This window comes from Myotis myotis, unplaced genomic scaffold, assembly GCF_014108235.1.
Source record: "Myotis myotis isolate mMyoMyo1 unplaced genomic scaffold, mMyoMyo1.p scaffold_m19_p_3, whole genome shotgun sequence".
NCBI classification, from domain to species: Eukaryota; Metazoa; Chordata; class Mammalia; order Chiroptera; family Vespertilionidae; genus Myotis; species Myotis myotis.
Window position 1 is genome coordinate 208742069 of NW_023416335.1, and position 18049 is coordinate 208760117.

The window sequence follows — 18049 nt, forward strand, 5'->3', positions numbered from 1 at the left end:
ATTAATACAGTTAAGAGTGCGGAGGAATTACGCCACACAAGAATATGCAGTTGCAAATCACACAGCACTTTATTACTCACAAGGTTCCTGGTGCCGTGGGCTCAGGCTTAACGGGGTCCTCAGGGGAGAGTGGCGTCCTCTGTGGGCAGCGGCGGATCCGTCTTTGGGTGGCTGGCCGTCTGGCTGGCCGTCTGGTTGGCCGTCTGGTTGGGTCGGGTCAGCGGGAGGAGGGCGACCCAAGTCTCCGGATCGGAGGTTCGGCCGTTCTTCTGCCGTCCGTGGAGCAAGGCAGCGTGGAGCGTGGATCAAGAGGATGATCATGTCTGAAGTCAGGGCCTGTTTTTAAGCCTGTCCCGGCCCACGGCAGTCCAGGAGGCTATCAGTATCATCTGTCATCACACAAGCGTTAACCAGAGTACAAGCTGGTTATCCGTCACAATGCGTCAATCAGAAGGTGTCTATCAGGTTTACATACACCATTCCTAAGGGTAGCATTCAGCTGTGGTCTTACCTACATGGTGCAGCGAGGGATTGGCCAGAGTGGTCATTCCCTGTGCTCTTTAATATTACTCTTTAATATTTCACACAAGTATTTCTCACCAAAATAATTTTTCTATAAATCAATTTGTTACTAAGACAACTTGCAACTCAATAAATGCCAATTTCCCTTAGGCATCTTCATTCCTCCTCAGAACCAGACAGGCAGTAGGAGGGGGGGGAGGGGAGGCAGAAATAGTAGCAAACACATGGAAGGGCTTTCTACGTGTCCCGGACATGGATCTGATGCTCAAACCTCACAGCAGTCTTAAAGGCGGGTCTCAGTGTACCTCTTTCGGATGAGGAAATGAGGAGCAGCGCGGCTAAGTAACTTACGGAGCGCTAATCACGCTTCTTGTAAAGGAAGAGAGAATGGTTAAGCCTCCAGTGGTTCTCAACCTTCTGGCCCTTTAAATACAGTTCCTCAAGTTGTGACCCAACCATAAAACTATTTTCGTTGCTACTTCATAACTGTCATGTTGCTACTGTTATGAATCATCATGTAAATATCTGATATGCAGGATGGTCTTAGGCGACCCCTGTGAAAGGATCGTTCGACGCCCCCAAAGGGCTCGCGACCCACAGGTTGAGAACCGCCGGTAGAGAGCTAGCAGCCAAAACTCCGCAATCTTGACCTTCCCAGGTTTTCCGCGGCCAGGGAGACGGGACCACGTGGAGGAAGTCCCGCCCCCAGAGGAGGAAGTCCCGCCTCCAGACGGCTGCTTCCGCCCCGGCTGTCCTGTCCAGTCTGGTGGGGTCGCGTGGTCGGCATGGCGGCGCGCGGAGACTGTGGCGGGCCGCCGGCGGCCTGCGGGCACGACAGCTACCGCTCGCCGCTTGCCTCCCGCTACGCCAGCCCGGAGATGTGCTTCGTGTTCAGCGACAAGTACAAGTTCCGGACCTGGCGGCAGCTCTGGCTGTGGCTGGCGGAAGCCGAGCAGGTAACGGGCCGCGGAGCGGAGGGACCGGCGCAGGGAGGCGGGTCCGCCCCAGCTCGTGCGGGCCTCGCGCCCACGTGGGTCTAGCCGCCAGGGCACAGCTGTCCCGCTATTTTCGGCCGGGTGTTCCCTTTCGTGAGGAGCCGGGGCGCCGCCACCTGTTGCCTCACGTCCTTTCAGCCTCGGCGGGTTGGAGACGCGGAGGCGGCGGCGAGAAGCGCAGCCTGTGACTTGGGGCCCTGAACTTTGGCCATTCCGGCAGGCGTGCCCCGCTGGCCCCCGAGCGCCCGCGACGTGCGGTTCTGCCCGTTTTTTTACACATCTTTTCTCATTCAGCCCACAAAGCCCTTGCGAAGTAGGTGATGCTCTTCCCACACGAGAGGGAAGAAAACCAAGCCTCGGTAATAGCCAAACGCGTTGTGCGCGCCAGGCCGCCCAGCTGTTGGAACGGAACTGGGATGTGCACCTGGCTGGGTTCGGTGCCAACCCGAGCGCTTGATTAGCCACTTGGTCTTCCACCGTGTCTCTGCCGTGATATTGCAAAAACCGGGAAAAAAATCAAGCAACGCTTAGAGCAGCGGTTCTCAACCTGCGGGTCGCGACCTCTTTGGGGGTCCAACGACCCTTTCACACGGGTCGCCTAAGACCATCAGAAAACACATATATAATTACATACTGTTTTTGTGATTAATCACTATGCTTTAATGATGTTCAATTCGTAACCATGAAAATACATCCCGCATATCAGATATTTACATTACTATTCATAACAGTAGCAAAATTACAGTTATGAAGTAGCAGCGGAAATAATGTTATGGTTGGGTGTCACCACAACATGAGGAACTGTATGAAAGGGTCGCGGCATGAGGAAGGTTGACAACCACTGGCTTAGAGAGTGTGGAGTGACACTTTAATATACGCCGGTGGTGCTTAGAGAAAAATGAATTCAAATTCTAAGCCGAGCAAACAAGCAGAGTTTTCCTTTTTATTAAAGAGCCAGCCCCGTGTGTGCTTAGTGTTTATCTCCCTGGAAACTGGCCTTGAAAGCAGCACCATTCTATCCGATTAAAAAGCACACCTGGCAGGGCATGAGAGTATGGGCGTATCTGGTCTCTGGCTTACACGGTCAGACAGCCAAGTTTATCTTCCTCATTATTCAAGCAGGCTAGAAGGCAAAGTTACTTTTTCAGAATAAGGGGCTGTCTAAAAATTGCAGAGTTGACTTTACAGAATAAGGGACTATCTAAGTAGAGAATTTCAAACAGTAGTTTTACAAAATAGGGGTTAGCCCTCTCAGGGCCTGGACTGTCACCGCAGATTCCATGTTTCCTAGGCCACTCTTTCCTCTCCACCAGTCTGCGTGCGCCTTGCCTCCGAGGAGGAGTCCAAGCAGAGGTTTATTAGACGGGACTTACGGTTTGTTTGATAAGACCTGTGCATGTAGAGCTCTTGGGGGCAAAGGTTTCAGAAATAGCTCCAGAGGGGCCTTCCCAAAGGAGGGAACGGAAACTGAAGGTGATCCAGAGAGCTGTAAAGTGTCAGAGGAAAATGCCCCAGCGAGCAAGATGGCAGTGCCCTCTGAAGTGGCAGGGGTGGACCCTGAATCCTGACGAGGCGACTAGGACCGTGGTACCGTGGAATTCCCCCAAAGGAAAGTTTCGTCTTAGCTCACCCCCTCCATAGCACTGTGCTCAAGGAAATAAAGTGACATAATAATAGCGGGCATTTCTCTAGTGCCTACTATGTGCCGAGCACTCTTTTAAGACTTTACATATTAATAGCTCATTAATCCTCAGAACAACCCATAAGGTTTTACTGATGATGGAGTGTAGGCACGGAGAGGTTTCATAAACTGTTGGCTCATGTAGCAATAATGGATAGTAAAAAGGACATTGATAGCGTGTTGTGGTTTACTATGTGCCAGCATGTACTTTACTCTGTATCCTTTGGTACTTTACAGGCTAGGGTAGTGGCATTCCAAGACTTTGCAGGGTCATCGTGGCTAGTCAGTGGCTTCAAGCTGGAATTGAACTGTAGAGTTGTCTGAATGTGTGTCCTTTCCTCTGCCCAGTCTGCATATTGCCTGAAAGGCATACAATTTTGATATGACCCCCTAAATTTAGATTACCTATTAGTGAGGGTGTCAGAATTAGCATAAGTTACATAATTTAGTAGTGAAGAGGGGGAAAAATGACAGAGATTAAGGGTGTAAAAAATGAATCTGGAATGAATTTTGAGAAGATACAGTGCTTGGGGGTAGGAAGCAGTTTGGTCACGCTGCCCCCTGCTGCTTTGCTTTGGGAGGAGCCCTGAAATGTCATAGGTACCCGCTAAAGATGCAAAGCAGCGAGCGCGGGCCACTGCTGAGCACTTGAAATGTGGCTAGTGTGACTGAGGCACTGAATTTGTACTTTTTTTTTTTTTTTTAAATATATTTTATTGATTTTTTACAGAGAGGAAGGGAGAGAGATAGAGAGTTAGAAACATCGATGAGAGAGAAACATCTCCCACTGAGAATGTGCCGCAACCCAGGTACATGCCCTTGACCGGAATCGAACCTGGGACCTTCTAGTCCGCAGGCCGACGCTCTATCCACTGAGCCAAACCGGTTTCGGCTGTACTTTTTAAATATTAATCAGTTTAAATGTAAATAGTCTCATCTGACCACTAGTTATCATCTTGGACAAGATAGTTCTAAGATGCAAGATCCTCCCCAGAACCAAGGCTTGGGAGTTTCAAATGAGGTTGGAAAAAATTTCACCAACATACACATTCAGGGTTTTGGGCTGCCTGGGCAGCCAAATGTTTTTTTGCCAGCATGATATTTCCAGTGATGGATGAATGTAAGATGTTGGTGTGCAGCCCTAGCTGGTTTGGCTCAGGGGATAGAGAGCGTCAGCCTGCGGACTGAAGGGTCCTGGGTTCGATTCCAGTCAAGGGCACATGCCAAGTTTCGAACTCAGTCCCCAGTAGGGAGTGTGCAGGAGGCAGCCAGTCAACGAGTCTCTCTCATCACTGATGTTTCTATCTCTCCCTCTCCCTTCCAATCTGAAATCAATAAAAATGTTAAGAAAAAAAAGATGTTGGTGTGTTTATTTTCTCATCAGTATCTCTTGGAATTGCTTTTAGTTGCACTGAATTTCTGTATCTAATTTGTTGGGAAAACAACAGCATTCATAATTTTGGTTTCTCTGAGTAAATCCATCTGGGTCAAATGTAAAGCTGTGGTTTGGATCCCACAGTTTGGGCACTTACATGCCAAGCATTAAGGAGTAAGCAATAAATATGACAACATTGCGCATGGAGTATATATTCTAATGATTAGGATGGACATTTGTGAAAATGTCATGTGATGAGTGCTCTAAGTAAAACCAGGCTAAAAGAGAGAGACAGAACGATGTCTCACATTGAGTCAGGAAAGAGATCTCTCTGAAGAGGTGACATTTGAGCCCAGAAACCAGAATATGTGAGGGAGTGAGCAGAGATATGGGGCCAGAGGGAATAACGATCAGAATTACATTGTCGTACATATTGGAGTTTACTTAGAATACAATTTACCAAGATTCATTGAGAAAGTCATCCCCTCCTAACCATGCACTTTGAGGTACACCAAATTTTAAGAATTGGGGGAGAGAGCATAAATGATATCATGAACCAATTTTTTTCCTCAGTATTATTTCAGTTCAAATAATTGTGACACCTGAAGTTATGTTATTTTATCTGGTGTGTCCTGCAGACATTGGGTTTGCCTATCACAGATGAACAAATCCAGGAGATGAAATCAAACCTAGACAATATCGACTTCAAGATGGCAGCTGAGGAAGAGAAGAAATTACGACATGATGTGATGGCTCATGTGCACACGTTTGGCCACTGCTGTCCCAAAGCCGCCGGCATTATACATCTTGGGGCCACCTCCTGCTATGTTGGAGACAATACAGTAGGAACCCATGTTGTTTTGTTTCCACTTAGGACTCAGTCGTTATTTATAATGCATTTACAAATTGTATTTTACTTTATCCAGTTTGAGAAAGTGATTCCATAGATCTTTAGTTTTAGGGGTATCTTAATGCTCAGGAATTTTCTGCTTTTGATATCCCTTCTGTCTAAACTATAAGCCCCTACTCACCCCATAGACTAAGACCTGCAGGTAATGCTTACTCATTGGCATGCTGGACATAACCCAAGGTCTTAGCATTTTCGTGACCAAGGTAACTTTCCAAAGGAATTTTTCCGAGGTCCATTACAATTCTTTACTGTTACATCAGAAAAGAAAAAAGGGTTGCATTGTAACTCTTAAACAACAAAACCTTTAATTAGAAAAAGCATCAGCATATATTTTTCTAAGAGTTTACTAGGTGCCTGGCACTATTCAGAGCACTTTATGTATATACTAGAGGCCCGATGCACGAAATTGGTGCAAGGGGCTCAGCCCTCGCAGCCACAGCGGCTTGCCTCGGCCTTCGCAGCCCCGACTTCGTCTGGAAGGTCGTCCAGACGGTTGTTCTGCTGTTCTGTGTAATCAGCATATTGGCTCTTTATTATATAGGATTCATTTATTCTTCATGACAGTCATAAGAGTTAGATGCTATTATCTCCATTTTAAAACAGCTTTATTGAGGTATAGTTTACATACCATAAATTTACCCATTTTAACTATACAGTTCAATGAGTTTTAGTAATAATGTTTGGGCAGAGCTGTTTAATATAAGACCATTGCATTTTCCTTTGCAGGACCTGATTATTCTTAGAAATGCATTTGACCTACTTTTGCCAAAGGTAAGGAGTTGGCAGAAATTTCCTACCAGCCCTGGATTCCCTGTGATAGGGGATGGGCACCACTTACGAGTAAATCAACACAATAGTCATCTAAATAAATGTTCATTTACTCAGGTGAATGATCCTATGTCTAATTTCTTGTCAACTCAATTTTCAAATGTTCGTTGCTATGAACTCTTTAAGGCACTTGAGGATACAAAAATGAAAAGATGCCTGTGCCTTCATTGAGCTGGAGGTCTAATTCTTTATTAACTTGTGTAAAAGTCTAGTTCCTGATTATGTAATGAGCTCAACCTGAATTCACCCTCTTTCTACCGCATGGTCTTTCTTATAGCTTGCCAGAGTGATCTCTCGGCTTGCTGACTTTGCTAAGGACCGAGCTGATCTTCCCACCTTAGGTTTCACACATTTCCAGTAAGTGATATGATTGCATCTTGGGAATGGGGCTTGTTTATATGCACCTGGCTTTCATTTAGTGTTCAGTTCTTCTGCAGGGAAACCTTGAGGTGGATAATCTCAAAACAGAGCTTAAGCAGATCCCTGATACCTACGCTAAATGCTGTACTGGCGAGAGAGTAAATGTAATAGTTCATTTGGGAAGCATTGGGAAATAAGTATCAGGAGCCTTAGAAAGTATTCATACCCCTTGATTTCATGCTTCTCTTCTAGGGAATCTAGACCAAGGAAATAATCCAAATTATGGGGAAAGCTTTATGTACAAAGATCTTTGTTAAAATATTATTTATAATAGGAAACAATCTAAATGTCCCACAATAAGGGAATAATTAAATAAGATATATAGTATATCCACAGGTTGGAATAATATGCAGCCATTAATATTATTCAGGTAAGACTAATATGGAAACATGCTTAGGTTAATGTTAGGGGTTAAAGACAGTATATAAATAGCACAAAAATTGGGAGAAATTATACCAAGCTGTAAATATTGATTGCTATGCTTTAGGAGATAGTAGGGTAATTAATCTTTTTCTCTACTGCTTTTTTATTTTTTTATTTTTAAAAAGTGCAAATATTTTTATGATTACTCCAAAAAACCCTGTTTAAAAGCTGATGATATGATTTTTGGAATGGGAGTAGCAGGTTTTGAGTGATGGTAGTTCAGAAGTGGTGAATTAGCATGTGCCTTATGTTTTGGTGGGGTATTGCTATGGTAACAAGTTTATCATCTCCTATATCATCAATTTAGGAAAGCCCAAGTTAATCTTCCTAAAAGTTAGGGCCTGTATTTATTGGTAAAAACCTGAAGAAATTGTCCATGTGAAGGAGTCAGTGCTCAGTGTCTGTGTGTCTTGGCCAAGACAAATGTTCCTCTCTGCTGCCTCCCTACATGCCTAGCATTCCCTGTGTTGCAGCTTCTCTTCCTCTCCTGCATCTGTTGGAGATGCTCAGGGACTTGCAGGCATTCCAGTGTTCGCTGGGGATAGCATAATGAGAGGTATCTGCTGCCACAGTTAGCAGGCATTGGGAACTCAGAAAATGGTGTAGCTGTGTAGGCATCTCCTTGGTATGTGTCAGTGCCTGCAATGAAAAAGAAACAACTTTATTGAGATATAATTCACGTATTATAAAATTCATCCCTTTTAGTGTACAATTGAGTCGTTTTTAGTATATTTACAGTTATACAGTCATCACCAGTATATAATTTGAGAATATTTTCATTACCCCACAAAAAACCTGTATCTATTAGCAGTCGCTCTTATTCCCCCATTCCATAGCCCCTGGCAACCACTAATCTATTACCTGTCTGGATTTGCCTCTTGTGGACATTTTATTTAAGTAGAAATCATACAATATTCATCTCTTTTGACTGTTTTTTGTGTGTGTTTTTTTAAGCTTAGCATAGTGTTTTCGACGTCTACCCACATTTGTCCATTCATCAGTTGGTAGATATTTGGGTCATTTCCATTTGTGGCTATTATGTATAATGCTGCTGTGAACAGATCCATGCAAATTCATTTATTTCTTTGCTTGTACCTGTAATCTATTAGCAGGAGTTAGCAAAGAAAACTACTTCAGATTAATTTGGAGATATATTATAGCATGTGGTCTGCCTGCTAGAGACATTCCCAGTGGTGTTTCTTGATTTCTCCAGCTATCAGTATCATCAGCCTAATAGAGAAATTCCATCTGGAATGGGCTAGGTCATCTATTAGGACTCCTGCATTGTTGCAGTTTATTTGTAATGTTTTATGTTCAGAAACAGACCTGCAGTGGATTGGCTTAGACTTCAGACTGCATACACAGCCATTAGCTGTTATGTTCGAGTCCTTTGTTATGTGTGTTTTGGGGATCTCCACAGTATGGCTGCTCCTCATAAAGTCTTGACTCCTTACAAAGAAAGGCCTTCCTTGATTGCCAATCTAGAGTAGCATTCTCCATTGTCCTCATCCTCATTTTCTTTTTTCGTATTTTTCACAACAAATCAACAGTTGCCTTGTTTGTTTACTCTACAATGTGCACTTCATTGGACAGGGTGCCTGTTTTGTTTGTTGTTTTATTTCCAAAATCAAGAAAACATTAGATGCTTGGCAAACGGTTTTTACATGAGTGTATGTATATTTCTTACCAAAGCCTGGAGATAAACAAAACAGACATTGTCTCTGCCCTTACATTCCCTCTTGCTGATGAAGAGAGAACTGTGTTGGGAGCCCTTTAGCTTTGTAATCTTTGAATATTCATAAGTGGCATAGAATCTCCTTAACTATTATTTGCTCAAAGTTTTTAGCTCCAGTTTTGTCCATCTCTTACTTTAGTTCTTCCCAGAGGTAACAGTGATGACTAGAGGAAGCAAGGAAGCTGTTATGAAAGTCAGTTCTTGGTTTGGTGCCGGGGTCCAACCCCAGCGGGTCCAGGGGTCCCCAAAGGTGTGGATGGAGTCGGCGAAGAAGGAATGACACAGAGACTGCGTTCAGTTGATCAGCAGCCTAGCCAGGATCTCTAGCCAGGATCTCCAGCCAAGTTCTGGTCTGGATCTCCAGCGTAGTTCTGCTTAGGATCTCCAGCCAGGTTCTGTGTCCATGTTCTCTTGCTAGGTTCTCCAGGTTCTCCAGCCAGGTTCTGTAGCCAAGTTCCCTCGCTAGGTTCTCCAGCCAGGTTCAGTTACCAGGTTCTAGTCAGGTTCTCTTGCCAATTTCTGTAGTCAGGTTCAGTCCAGGATCTTTTGCCATGTTCTCTCGCTAGGTTCTGTCTCTAGGTTCTGAGGCCAGTTTCTGTCCAGGATCTTTTGCCATGTTCTCTCCAGCGAAGTTCTTCTGTCTCTAGAGAACGTTCTGTGTAGGTTCTGTGCCTAGGTTCTGTCTCCTGGTTCTGTCTTCTTACATCTGTATTTATACCAGTTGATTCCAATCCTATCAATCTCTATTGCAAAGGTTAGGGCGTTTCTTATCTCCATTCCAGGGAGTAAAGATTATGTAGCTTAAGCATGATTGTTCATAGTTAAAGTGATTAATTACCCGCCTGGCACTTAGTTAAGAGGTTTTATTCCCTCCCTAACTTCAGGGGAAAATCCCTACCTGGGGAAACAACCTTTCTCAGAGACCTTGGTTAAAACACATAGTGCCAAGAAGGTGAGCAAACATATTAAGAACAGTATGCCATACATGCCAGGTCCCTTGAAACAGCAAGGATGGACCGGCTCCCGGCAGTTTGGAACTTGCCTGTGTTCTCTTTGGCTGCCTCCAGGCCTGCTCAGCTGACCACAGTTGGGAAACGTTGCTGTCTTTGGATTCAAGATCTTTGCATGGATCTTCAGAACTTGAAGCGTGTCCGAGATGATCTGCGCTTCCGGGGAGTGAAAGGCACCACTGGCACCCAGGCCAGCTTCCTGCAGCTCTTCGAGGGAGATGACCAGAAGGTACTCTGAAAGCGACCTGGGGACACAGGAACTCAGTGGTGGGGCACAGAGAAAAGCGGACCTCCGGGACTGGAGGGGATCGATCTCGGGATGCGTGGCATCTGGACAGGAAGGGGTACGGGGAGCGCAGTCTGCGCAGGATGAGATATTCTCATCCTAGACACCCCTGGATGACTGTAGGGATGTCTTTTCTTTCCAAGGTAGAGCAGCTTGACAAGTTGGTGACCGAAAAGGCAGGATTTAAGAGGTAGGTAAATGGGGAAAGGGCTGGTCTCCCTAGTAAATGATGAACAAGCCTGTGTTCACTATATCTGTAGATTTGATCCTCACTTTTTTGGCGTTTTCCTTTCCACCCATTTCCTCCCATCACTTGCCTGGGGTTTATTTTCTTATAGCCTGGATTCTATTTTCTTACAATCTGTAAAGAAAAAGGAAACTTACTTCCGAGATGTTTAGAATAATAGCCTTACCCATGTTGCTGTTTTTGTTTATTTACTGAGGCCTCCAGTGCATTAGTTAAACCTGGCCATTTCCATTGAGGGCCACCGGGCTCCACTGTGGCTCCTTCCGGGCACATCCTTCAGGCTGCAGCAGGACATGGGCACATGGACTGTTTTCCTTCTTGGGGCAGGAGCTGACTGGGTATTAGTAAAAAGGGTGGAAGAGCAGTTTGTTCCAGGAACTAGTTATCAGGTCCTCTGGGCCGAATGTGACTTAGTATACCAGTGAGACCAAGCTTTCACTTAGGGTCTGTTTTTGTTCTTTTTTTTTTTTTTTTTTTGACACAGTCACATTTTGAAATATTTCCACTTAAGGCTCTTTTCTATTTATTTCTAGGGCTTTCATCATCACAGGGCAGACCTATACACGAAAAGTGGATATTGAGGTGCTGTCTGTGCTGGCTAGCTTGGGGGCTTCAGTGCATAAGGTGAGTGGTGGCAGCTGGTGGGGTGGGATGAGAGCTTTGGACACCACAGACAGACCAGTCAGCCTCAGACTTACTTACGTCGCTCAAGCGATGTCAGGTGTCATTTTTAACATTTTGGGGCCCTAGTCCCTGCCCCCAGATTCCTGCATTCAAGAGTGTGGGGTAATGCCTCTACCCCTGCTTTTCCTCAGATCTGCACTGACATACGACTCCTGGCAAACCTCAAGGAGCTGGAGGAACCCTTTGAGAAACAACAGATTGGTGAGTGTGTGTGAAGACTGGCACACCGCAGAGGTGCTGCCAGGCTTGTGGGCGTGTGTTAACAGCTCACACGCCAGCATGCGCAGGCTCTCACCCTCCTCTGAAGTCTTTCTGCCTTTGCTTCTTGTCTTTGTACGTGGGCAGGCTCCAGTGCGATGCCATACAAGCGGAACCCAATGCGCTCAGAGCGGTGCTGCAGCCTTGCCCGTCACCTCATGACCCTGATCATGGACCCACTGCAGACGGCATCTGTGCAATGGTTTGAACGCACGCTGGATGATAGTGCCAATCGGTCAGTGGAGTGGGGATGTCACAGAAGCATGTTTTGAGTATCTGCATTTTCTCATTGTCCCCAAGGAGCCTGGAGTCTCACTGGGAGGCAAGAATATAGAAAGAACGGTGTGATAAGTGTTAGAATCAAAGTGTGGACAAGGTACTCTTTGTGAGGAGTCAGGGAAAGCTTTACAGGAAGACTTAAGAAATAAATAGACATTTTAAAAAGACATTTAAGACAAGATCGGGAACATGTATAAAAGCCCAAAGACAGAAGAAGGACATTTTACGGAGTGAGCTGAGTTACTAAGAGGCACTGGGGAATGAAGTCTATGTGGCATGAGATGAGGTGGACCAATAGGGACTGTAGCCAGCTGATAAAGGGTGTGATAGGCCCTGAAAAGGAGTTTAGCTAATGTTCTGAAGGCAGATAGATGTCAGCTGTGGTGCCTGGCACAATGCCATGTTAATGAGGTGTGAAGTGGGTCAGAAGTAATTTCAACATGTATGTGGTTTTCTACTGTATGTATGTACTTATTTAAAGCAGATTCACATTACACTGGTTTGCTTGCATTGTCCTGGGATTTCTTGAGTAGAGGATACATAGTTAAAGCTAGCTTTTTGGGGTCTCTGTGTAACCCAGGGTTTACTTATGGAAATATGACGTGTACTCATTCAGAAATCAGCCGTTGAATACTTTTTAGCAGGGTGTGACCTAGTGAGATATGCCCACTAAAACACCTTGCAACAATTAGGACATTCAGTTATAAGGAGACATTAATCTAGTCAGAACAAGTTAGGAGGCTATTTTATTTTTAAAATTTTTTTTATTGATTTCAGAGAGGGAGGGAGTGAAGGATAGAAACATCAATGATGAGAGAGAAGGATCAGTTGGCTGCCTCCTGCACGCCCTACACTGGGGATCCTGGGGATCTAGCCAACAACCCGGGCATGTGCCCTAACTGGGAATTGAACTGTGACTTTCTCGTTCATAGGTCAAAGCTCAACCACTGAGCCATGCCGGCGGGGCTAAGAGGCTATTTTATTTTATTTTTAAATATATTTTATTGATTTTTTTTTTTACAGAGAGGAAGGGAGAAGGACAGAGAATTAGAAACATCGATGAGAGAGAAACATCGATCAGCCGCCTCCTGCACATCCCCCACTGGGGATGCGCCCGCAACCAAGGCACATGCCCCTAACCGGAATTGAACCTGGGACCCTTCAGTTCACAGGCCAACGCTCTATCCATTGAGCCAAACCAGTTAGGGCGCTAGGAGGCTATTTTAAAAATCCAAGTCCACACTGGCACAGTGGTCACGTGAATGGAGAGGAAGGATGTAGACATAAAACAGTGGCAGATGAGCCAGGGCCAGCCTTGGTGGTTGATGGAGTGAGTGTTAAGATCGGTGATGATGTGCTAGTGCTGTTTACTGAGCCAGGAGCCACAGGGGGAGAGAGAGCAGTTTTGAGAAGGTGAACAGGAGGCAGTGGAAAAGTGGCTGAATTCAGTTTGGGGTTTGAGATACCTATGGATCAACCAGGTGGAGCTCTTCGAGTATATGGTTTGGCGCTTGGGCAGGTGGTCTGGACAAGAGGCAATAGATTTGAGGGTTGTCAGGATATTGAGGTTGTTGAAGTCAGAGAATGAAGGAAATTGTCCAAATAGCACATATGACATGAGAAGTCAATAGGACTGCTTGGGACACACCCTACATTTCACTGAAATTGTTATTTGTTTAAAGAGATAACTGAATTGGCTGTTTGTTTTCTAGACGTATCTGTTTGGCCGAAGCATTTCTCACTGCAGATACTATATTGAATACATTGCAGAACATTTCTGAAGGACTGGTGGTGTACCCCAAAGTAAGAGGCCTCAATTAAAAAGCAAAATATTAGGGAGGGGTTGGAGTGTGGGAAGGGGAGTGTAACCTTTTCCTGCTCTGGAGTGGGTATGTTGGGGGAGCTATAGTGTGATCCAGTAGTTCTTCCCAACAGGAGCTCATTCTTTAGGTTGTGACATGAGCTCTAGGGAACAAACATGTGGAATTTATAGACATGTTTCTAGAAAATGGAGAAAAGTACTTTGAAACAGTCTACCAGCAAGAATCATCAGGTCTGGTGAGACTGGCAGAGTAGACTGTTCCCTTAGCCTGTTTGTTAATCCTCACCTGAGGATTTTTTTTCATTGATTTTTAGAGAGAATGGGGAAGGGGGGCGGGGTGGGCAGACAATCAGTGGCTAGAGTGTCGGCCTGTGGACTGAAGAGTCCCAAGTTCGATTCCGGTCAAGGGCATGTATCTTGGTTGCGGGCACATCCCCTGTAGTGTGTGTGCAGGAGGCAGCTGATGGATGTTTTTCTCTCATGGATGTTTCTAACTCACTATCCCTCTCCCTTCCTCTCTGTAAAAAATCAATAAAATATTAAAAAAGAAAAAGAAAAAGATAAACATCGATTTAAGAGACACACATCGATTGGTTGCCTCCCACATGCGCCCTCGAATCTGTGACCCTTCCGTACACAGGCCAACGCTTTAACCACTTCACCACACTCACCAGGGCATCCCTTTGCCTATTTTTTTGTTGTTTTTGTTTTTACTTTTTAATTGTTATTTTCATAAAGTAACATTTTTTCTCAAAAACAACGTTCAAGCTTCATATAGAAAACATTCTCAATGTGGCCTCTTTACATTGTTGGTTGTGAGGGTTCTCTCCAGCTGGTCTTCAGTGGTTATTCAGGATGATTTTTCTGTCTTAGCTGTAATTCCTGTTTGGTCGTGGGAGAGTGTCAGTGTAGCTTCCATTTAATCCGCCGCCATCTTGGAACCCCCTTTGCCTGTTTTTAAGCGCCTGAGGCAGGTGGGTTCATTCCTGTCAGATACTTGGCTCTTGCAATGGCACTGAAATTTAACAGTTGAGGTTTTAGGAATTGTTTTCAATGAAGCAATTTTTTAAAGTTTTTTAAATCAAATATCTGGATTATTAAGAAAAATTAAGCCCTGGCCTGGGAGCTCAGCTGGTTAGAGTGTTGTTCTGATATGCTAAGGTTGTGGGTTCGATCTCTGGTCAGGCCAACCAGTGAATGCATACATAAGTGGAACAACAAAATCAGTGTTTCTCTCCTCCCCAGAATCAACAAAAAAAAATTTTTTAAGAAAAATTAAACATATGGTGTAGATTTAATTCATGACCCTGATGTGCATTTTGCTGGTCATAGTTGTTATCTTACTGTGTATATGACTTTGCAACTTTGAGGCCTTTCATTCATTCTTCTAGGTAATTGAGCGGCGCATTCGGCAAGAGCTGCCTTTCATGGCCACGGAGAACATCATCATGGCCATGGTGAAAGCCGGGGGTAACCGCCAGGTTTGTAACTCCTTGTGCTGCTGGATAAATTGAGTGCACCCTTCGTCCTGAAGAGGAGTGAGTGAAGGAAGGAGATTCTATCATTACCTTAAGTCATGGTATTGGTACAGAACAGTGACCATATTCTGTCGTAAAATGAGCTTATTCTGGAGGGTGAGTGTGTAGACTCAGTTTATTAAAAGTGAATCAATCCCTTGTAGAAAAGGTCCGCTCTTAGTGACGGGCTTAGGTCTGAATTTCCATAGGAAGTGATGGGAAGTAGGCAGGACACAGAGATGGTTCAGAGCTTTAGAGGAGCCTGCCCTGTCCTAGGTTGTGGTTAGAGTCAAGATCTTGGAGTCAGACTGTGAGGGGAACCACCTCAGCCTGGAGGGGCTTTGTGTGCCAGCCAGAGACAGTGTGGATATGAAGTGTCGGTGACTTATCAAGGCATTCAGATGCCCTGTTAGTGGTGAACCAAGAATGCCTCACTGTCTTCCAGGATTGCCATGAGAAAATTAGAGTGCTCTCCCAGCAGGCAGCTGCTGTGGTCAAGCAGGAAGGAGGCGACAATGACCTCATAGAGCGAATCCTCGCTGATGCCTACTTCAGTCCCATTCACTCCCAGTTGGACCGTTTACTGGATCCTTCCTCTTTCACTGGGCGTGCATCCCAACAGGTAAGCATCATTGGAGCACTTCGGTGGAGCTGCAGTCTTCCCAAATGCCATCTTTTTATACTGCTGGGCTGCAGAACCTGGAATACGGGAATGTTTCCAGTCTGTGGGAGGTGTGATGTGAATGGGGCCAGTTAGAATTCGAAACAGGTTGCTGGCTAGACAGTAAAATTTCGGTGGTTTGAGCTGTCTTAACTATTTTCTATGTGGATTTCTCTGAATTCTCCTTTGGCCTAGAGCCATGGTCGGCAAACTGTGGCTTGCGAGCCACATGCGGCTCTTCGGCCTGTTGAGTGTGGCTCTTCCACAAAATACCACGTGCGGGCACGCATGTACAGTGCGATTGAAACTTTGTGGCCCATGCGCAGAAGTCAGTATTTTGTGGAAGAGGCACACTCAAGGGGCCAAAGAGCCACATATGGCTCGTGAGCCGCAGTTTGCCGACCACTGGTCTAGAGAATGTGGTTTAATGGACAACAATAGGGTTTTATCTGGTAGATCTGAGTTCAGTCCTGATTTCTGGCATTTACTGACTGACAAGATAAAAATATACATCTCATTAAGGGATGTGAGATCGAAAGGTCTAGCTAGCATGATGCTTGGTGCATAGTATGTATTCAGTATGTATTTTGTCATTTTTCTTCTTGGTCTTTTGGGGACCACAAGAGTCTATTCAGAAGCATTTATCAAGTGCAGACCAAGTGCTCAGTATGTGTTTAATGTGGGGGCTTTAAAGATGTGTAGATTCTTCAGGGAGCTCAAAACTTAGTGAAGACTTGTAAATAGTTCATTATAATACCAAGCAGTACACACAGGAATTGAGGGAAGCACATCTTTTGGGGGATCACAAAGGATGACATAACCCTCGAATAGTAGAAGGTGGTGAAGACTTCTTGGACAGTGTGACATCTGAGCTGAATCTTAGGGCCAAGTAAGAGTTAACCTGGGGTCACCAGTTGAGAGGATATGTCCAACATTGGAGAGAGAAATTGCAGTCATTTGATGGCATATCAAGTGCCCCAGAAGTAGTTATAGGATTTAAAGTGGAAGACAAGCAAGAGTTTATCATTTATATTCAAATCACTCTGGGGTTGTAGATTTGAAAGACTTAAACAGGAGGTAGGGAGGCCAACAAGGAGGCTGCTGCATGGGCCAAGCACTGGATAATGAGGGCTTTGAACCAAGGCAGTGGCTGTTACAGGCAAGGGGAGAGATTTGAGGGCTCTTAGAAGGGTAAGCACTTGGCAGCTGGTTGAATGAGGGGCGGGAAGAAGCAGTGATGATTTTAGCTTGGGTAACTGAGTGGAGAATGGTGAGACCCACTGAAAACACATCTTGGAAGGATAGCATATGTGGGCATGGTGGCTAAGCTGCCTGTGTCTAGGGAGAGAATTCTGACAGGCAATTGAGAAAAATAGCTCAATGGTGGAGTAAATTCTTTATCAAATTAGGTCTCAGTGTTATAAACTGACATCTTAATGTTTTGTTTCATATTTGCTTTCCTTTTTGGCAGGTACGGAGATTCTTAGAAGAGGAGGTTTATCCCCTGTTAAAACCATATGAACATGTAATGAAGGTGAAAGCAGAATTATGTCTGTAGAGTTGGAAAGAATTAAACAAAAAGTCATTGTTGGCTGCGTTAACTTTAGTGCCTTATTTTACCTCGAAAATTGTTACCATAAGTTAATATAGCACTGTTTTCTTTCTGTGGCACTTTCACATTTCTCAAGGTTTACAAAGCAGAAATAAACTGCGTTGTAGTTGGACTCTGTTTTTTTTACAGCAAAACAGACTTAACATAATAAATGTAGCTGATAGTTCATCCCCTGTTCTTTCGAGGCGTATTTTCCCTCTAATCTAGTCCTTTTCACACGTTCACTTGATTTCAAGTTAGTAAAGTTCCTGGTCCTCTCTTTTGAAGGTAAATTTGATCTGGGTCTAAGACGCAAAGTAACCTGGATTCAGTGACTCAGTGTGGTTGGATATCTTTATTTCAGTTATGTTTGGCTAAAATAAGTAATGAAATTTGGAGATATAATAAATTCTCAAAGAAACTGATTTGATCATCAGGCTTACTCAGCTCAGATTGTACCTGACTTTACTTCATCTTTTGATAAGGCTTTTATATATCAAGTAAAAGCCAATAGGGAATATTGATTTCATCAAGGCCTTTGACAATCTTTTATCAGTTTGGTTACACAAACTGATAGTTTGTTGAATTGGCTGTAGCTAAAGAAGATAGATTATGGATTATCTCCACTGGAAGGGGGGCACTAGTGTTAGGTCACAGCTCTCTATCACTAGCTGTGCCTCTACATACTTTTTCAGCATAGCTGGGAAGAAGAAATCTTTATCAGATTTGTAAATGACACAAAACTAGGAGAATTAACCAATACATTTATTTGATAAATAACTAAGATTTCATCTAACCTTAAATA

At 44.4% G+C, this 18049-nt stretch overlaps 1 protein-coding gene across 2 annotated transcripts; it reads left to right on the plus strand.

Moving 5' to 3' along the window:
* Window positions 1-1254: 1254 nt before the first annotated feature.
* Window positions 1255-17433, plus strand: ADSL (adenylosuccinate lyase). Of its 2 annotated transcripts, XM_036300040.1 has the most exons (13): window positions 1256-1478; window positions 5212-5415; window positions 6210-6254; window positions 6589-6668; window positions 9957-10128; window positions 10329-10375; window positions 10966-11056; window positions 11248-11317; window positions 11462-11609; window positions 13366-13456; window positions 14867-14956; window positions 15438-15614; window positions 17125-17433. In XM_036300040.1, exons 1-13 carry the CDS (start codon window positions 1308-1310, stop codon window positions 17209-17211), a joined length of 1473 nt encoding a protein of 490 aa, XP_036155933.1. In that variant the 5' UTR covers window positions 1256-1307; the 3' UTR covers window positions 17212-17433. The 2 variants fall into 2 exon arrangements, with proteins under 2 accessions (XP_036155934.1, XP_036155933.1); XM_036300041.1 differs by lacking the exon at window positions 6210-6254 and having other exon boundaries at window positions 1255-1478.
* The last annotated feature ends 616 nt before the right edge of the window (window positions 17434-18049 follow it).

What these genes read in the sequence shown, in the direction of transcription:
- ADSL (XM_036300040.1), top strand. Translation starts at nt 1,308, where the DNA reads ATGGCGGCGCGCGGAGACTGTGGCGGGCCGCCGGCGGCCTGCGGGCAC. An exon ending in TTAGGTTTCACACATTTCCA is followed by an intron (nt 6,669 to 9,956) that starts GTAAGTGATATG and finishes GGCTGCCTCCAG; the next exon opens with GCCTGCTCAGCTGACCACAG. An exon ending in CTGGGCGTGCATCCCAACAG is followed by an intron (nt 15,615 to 17,124) that starts GTAAGCATCATT and finishes CCTTTTTGGCAG; the next exon opens with GTACGGAGATTCTTAGAAGA.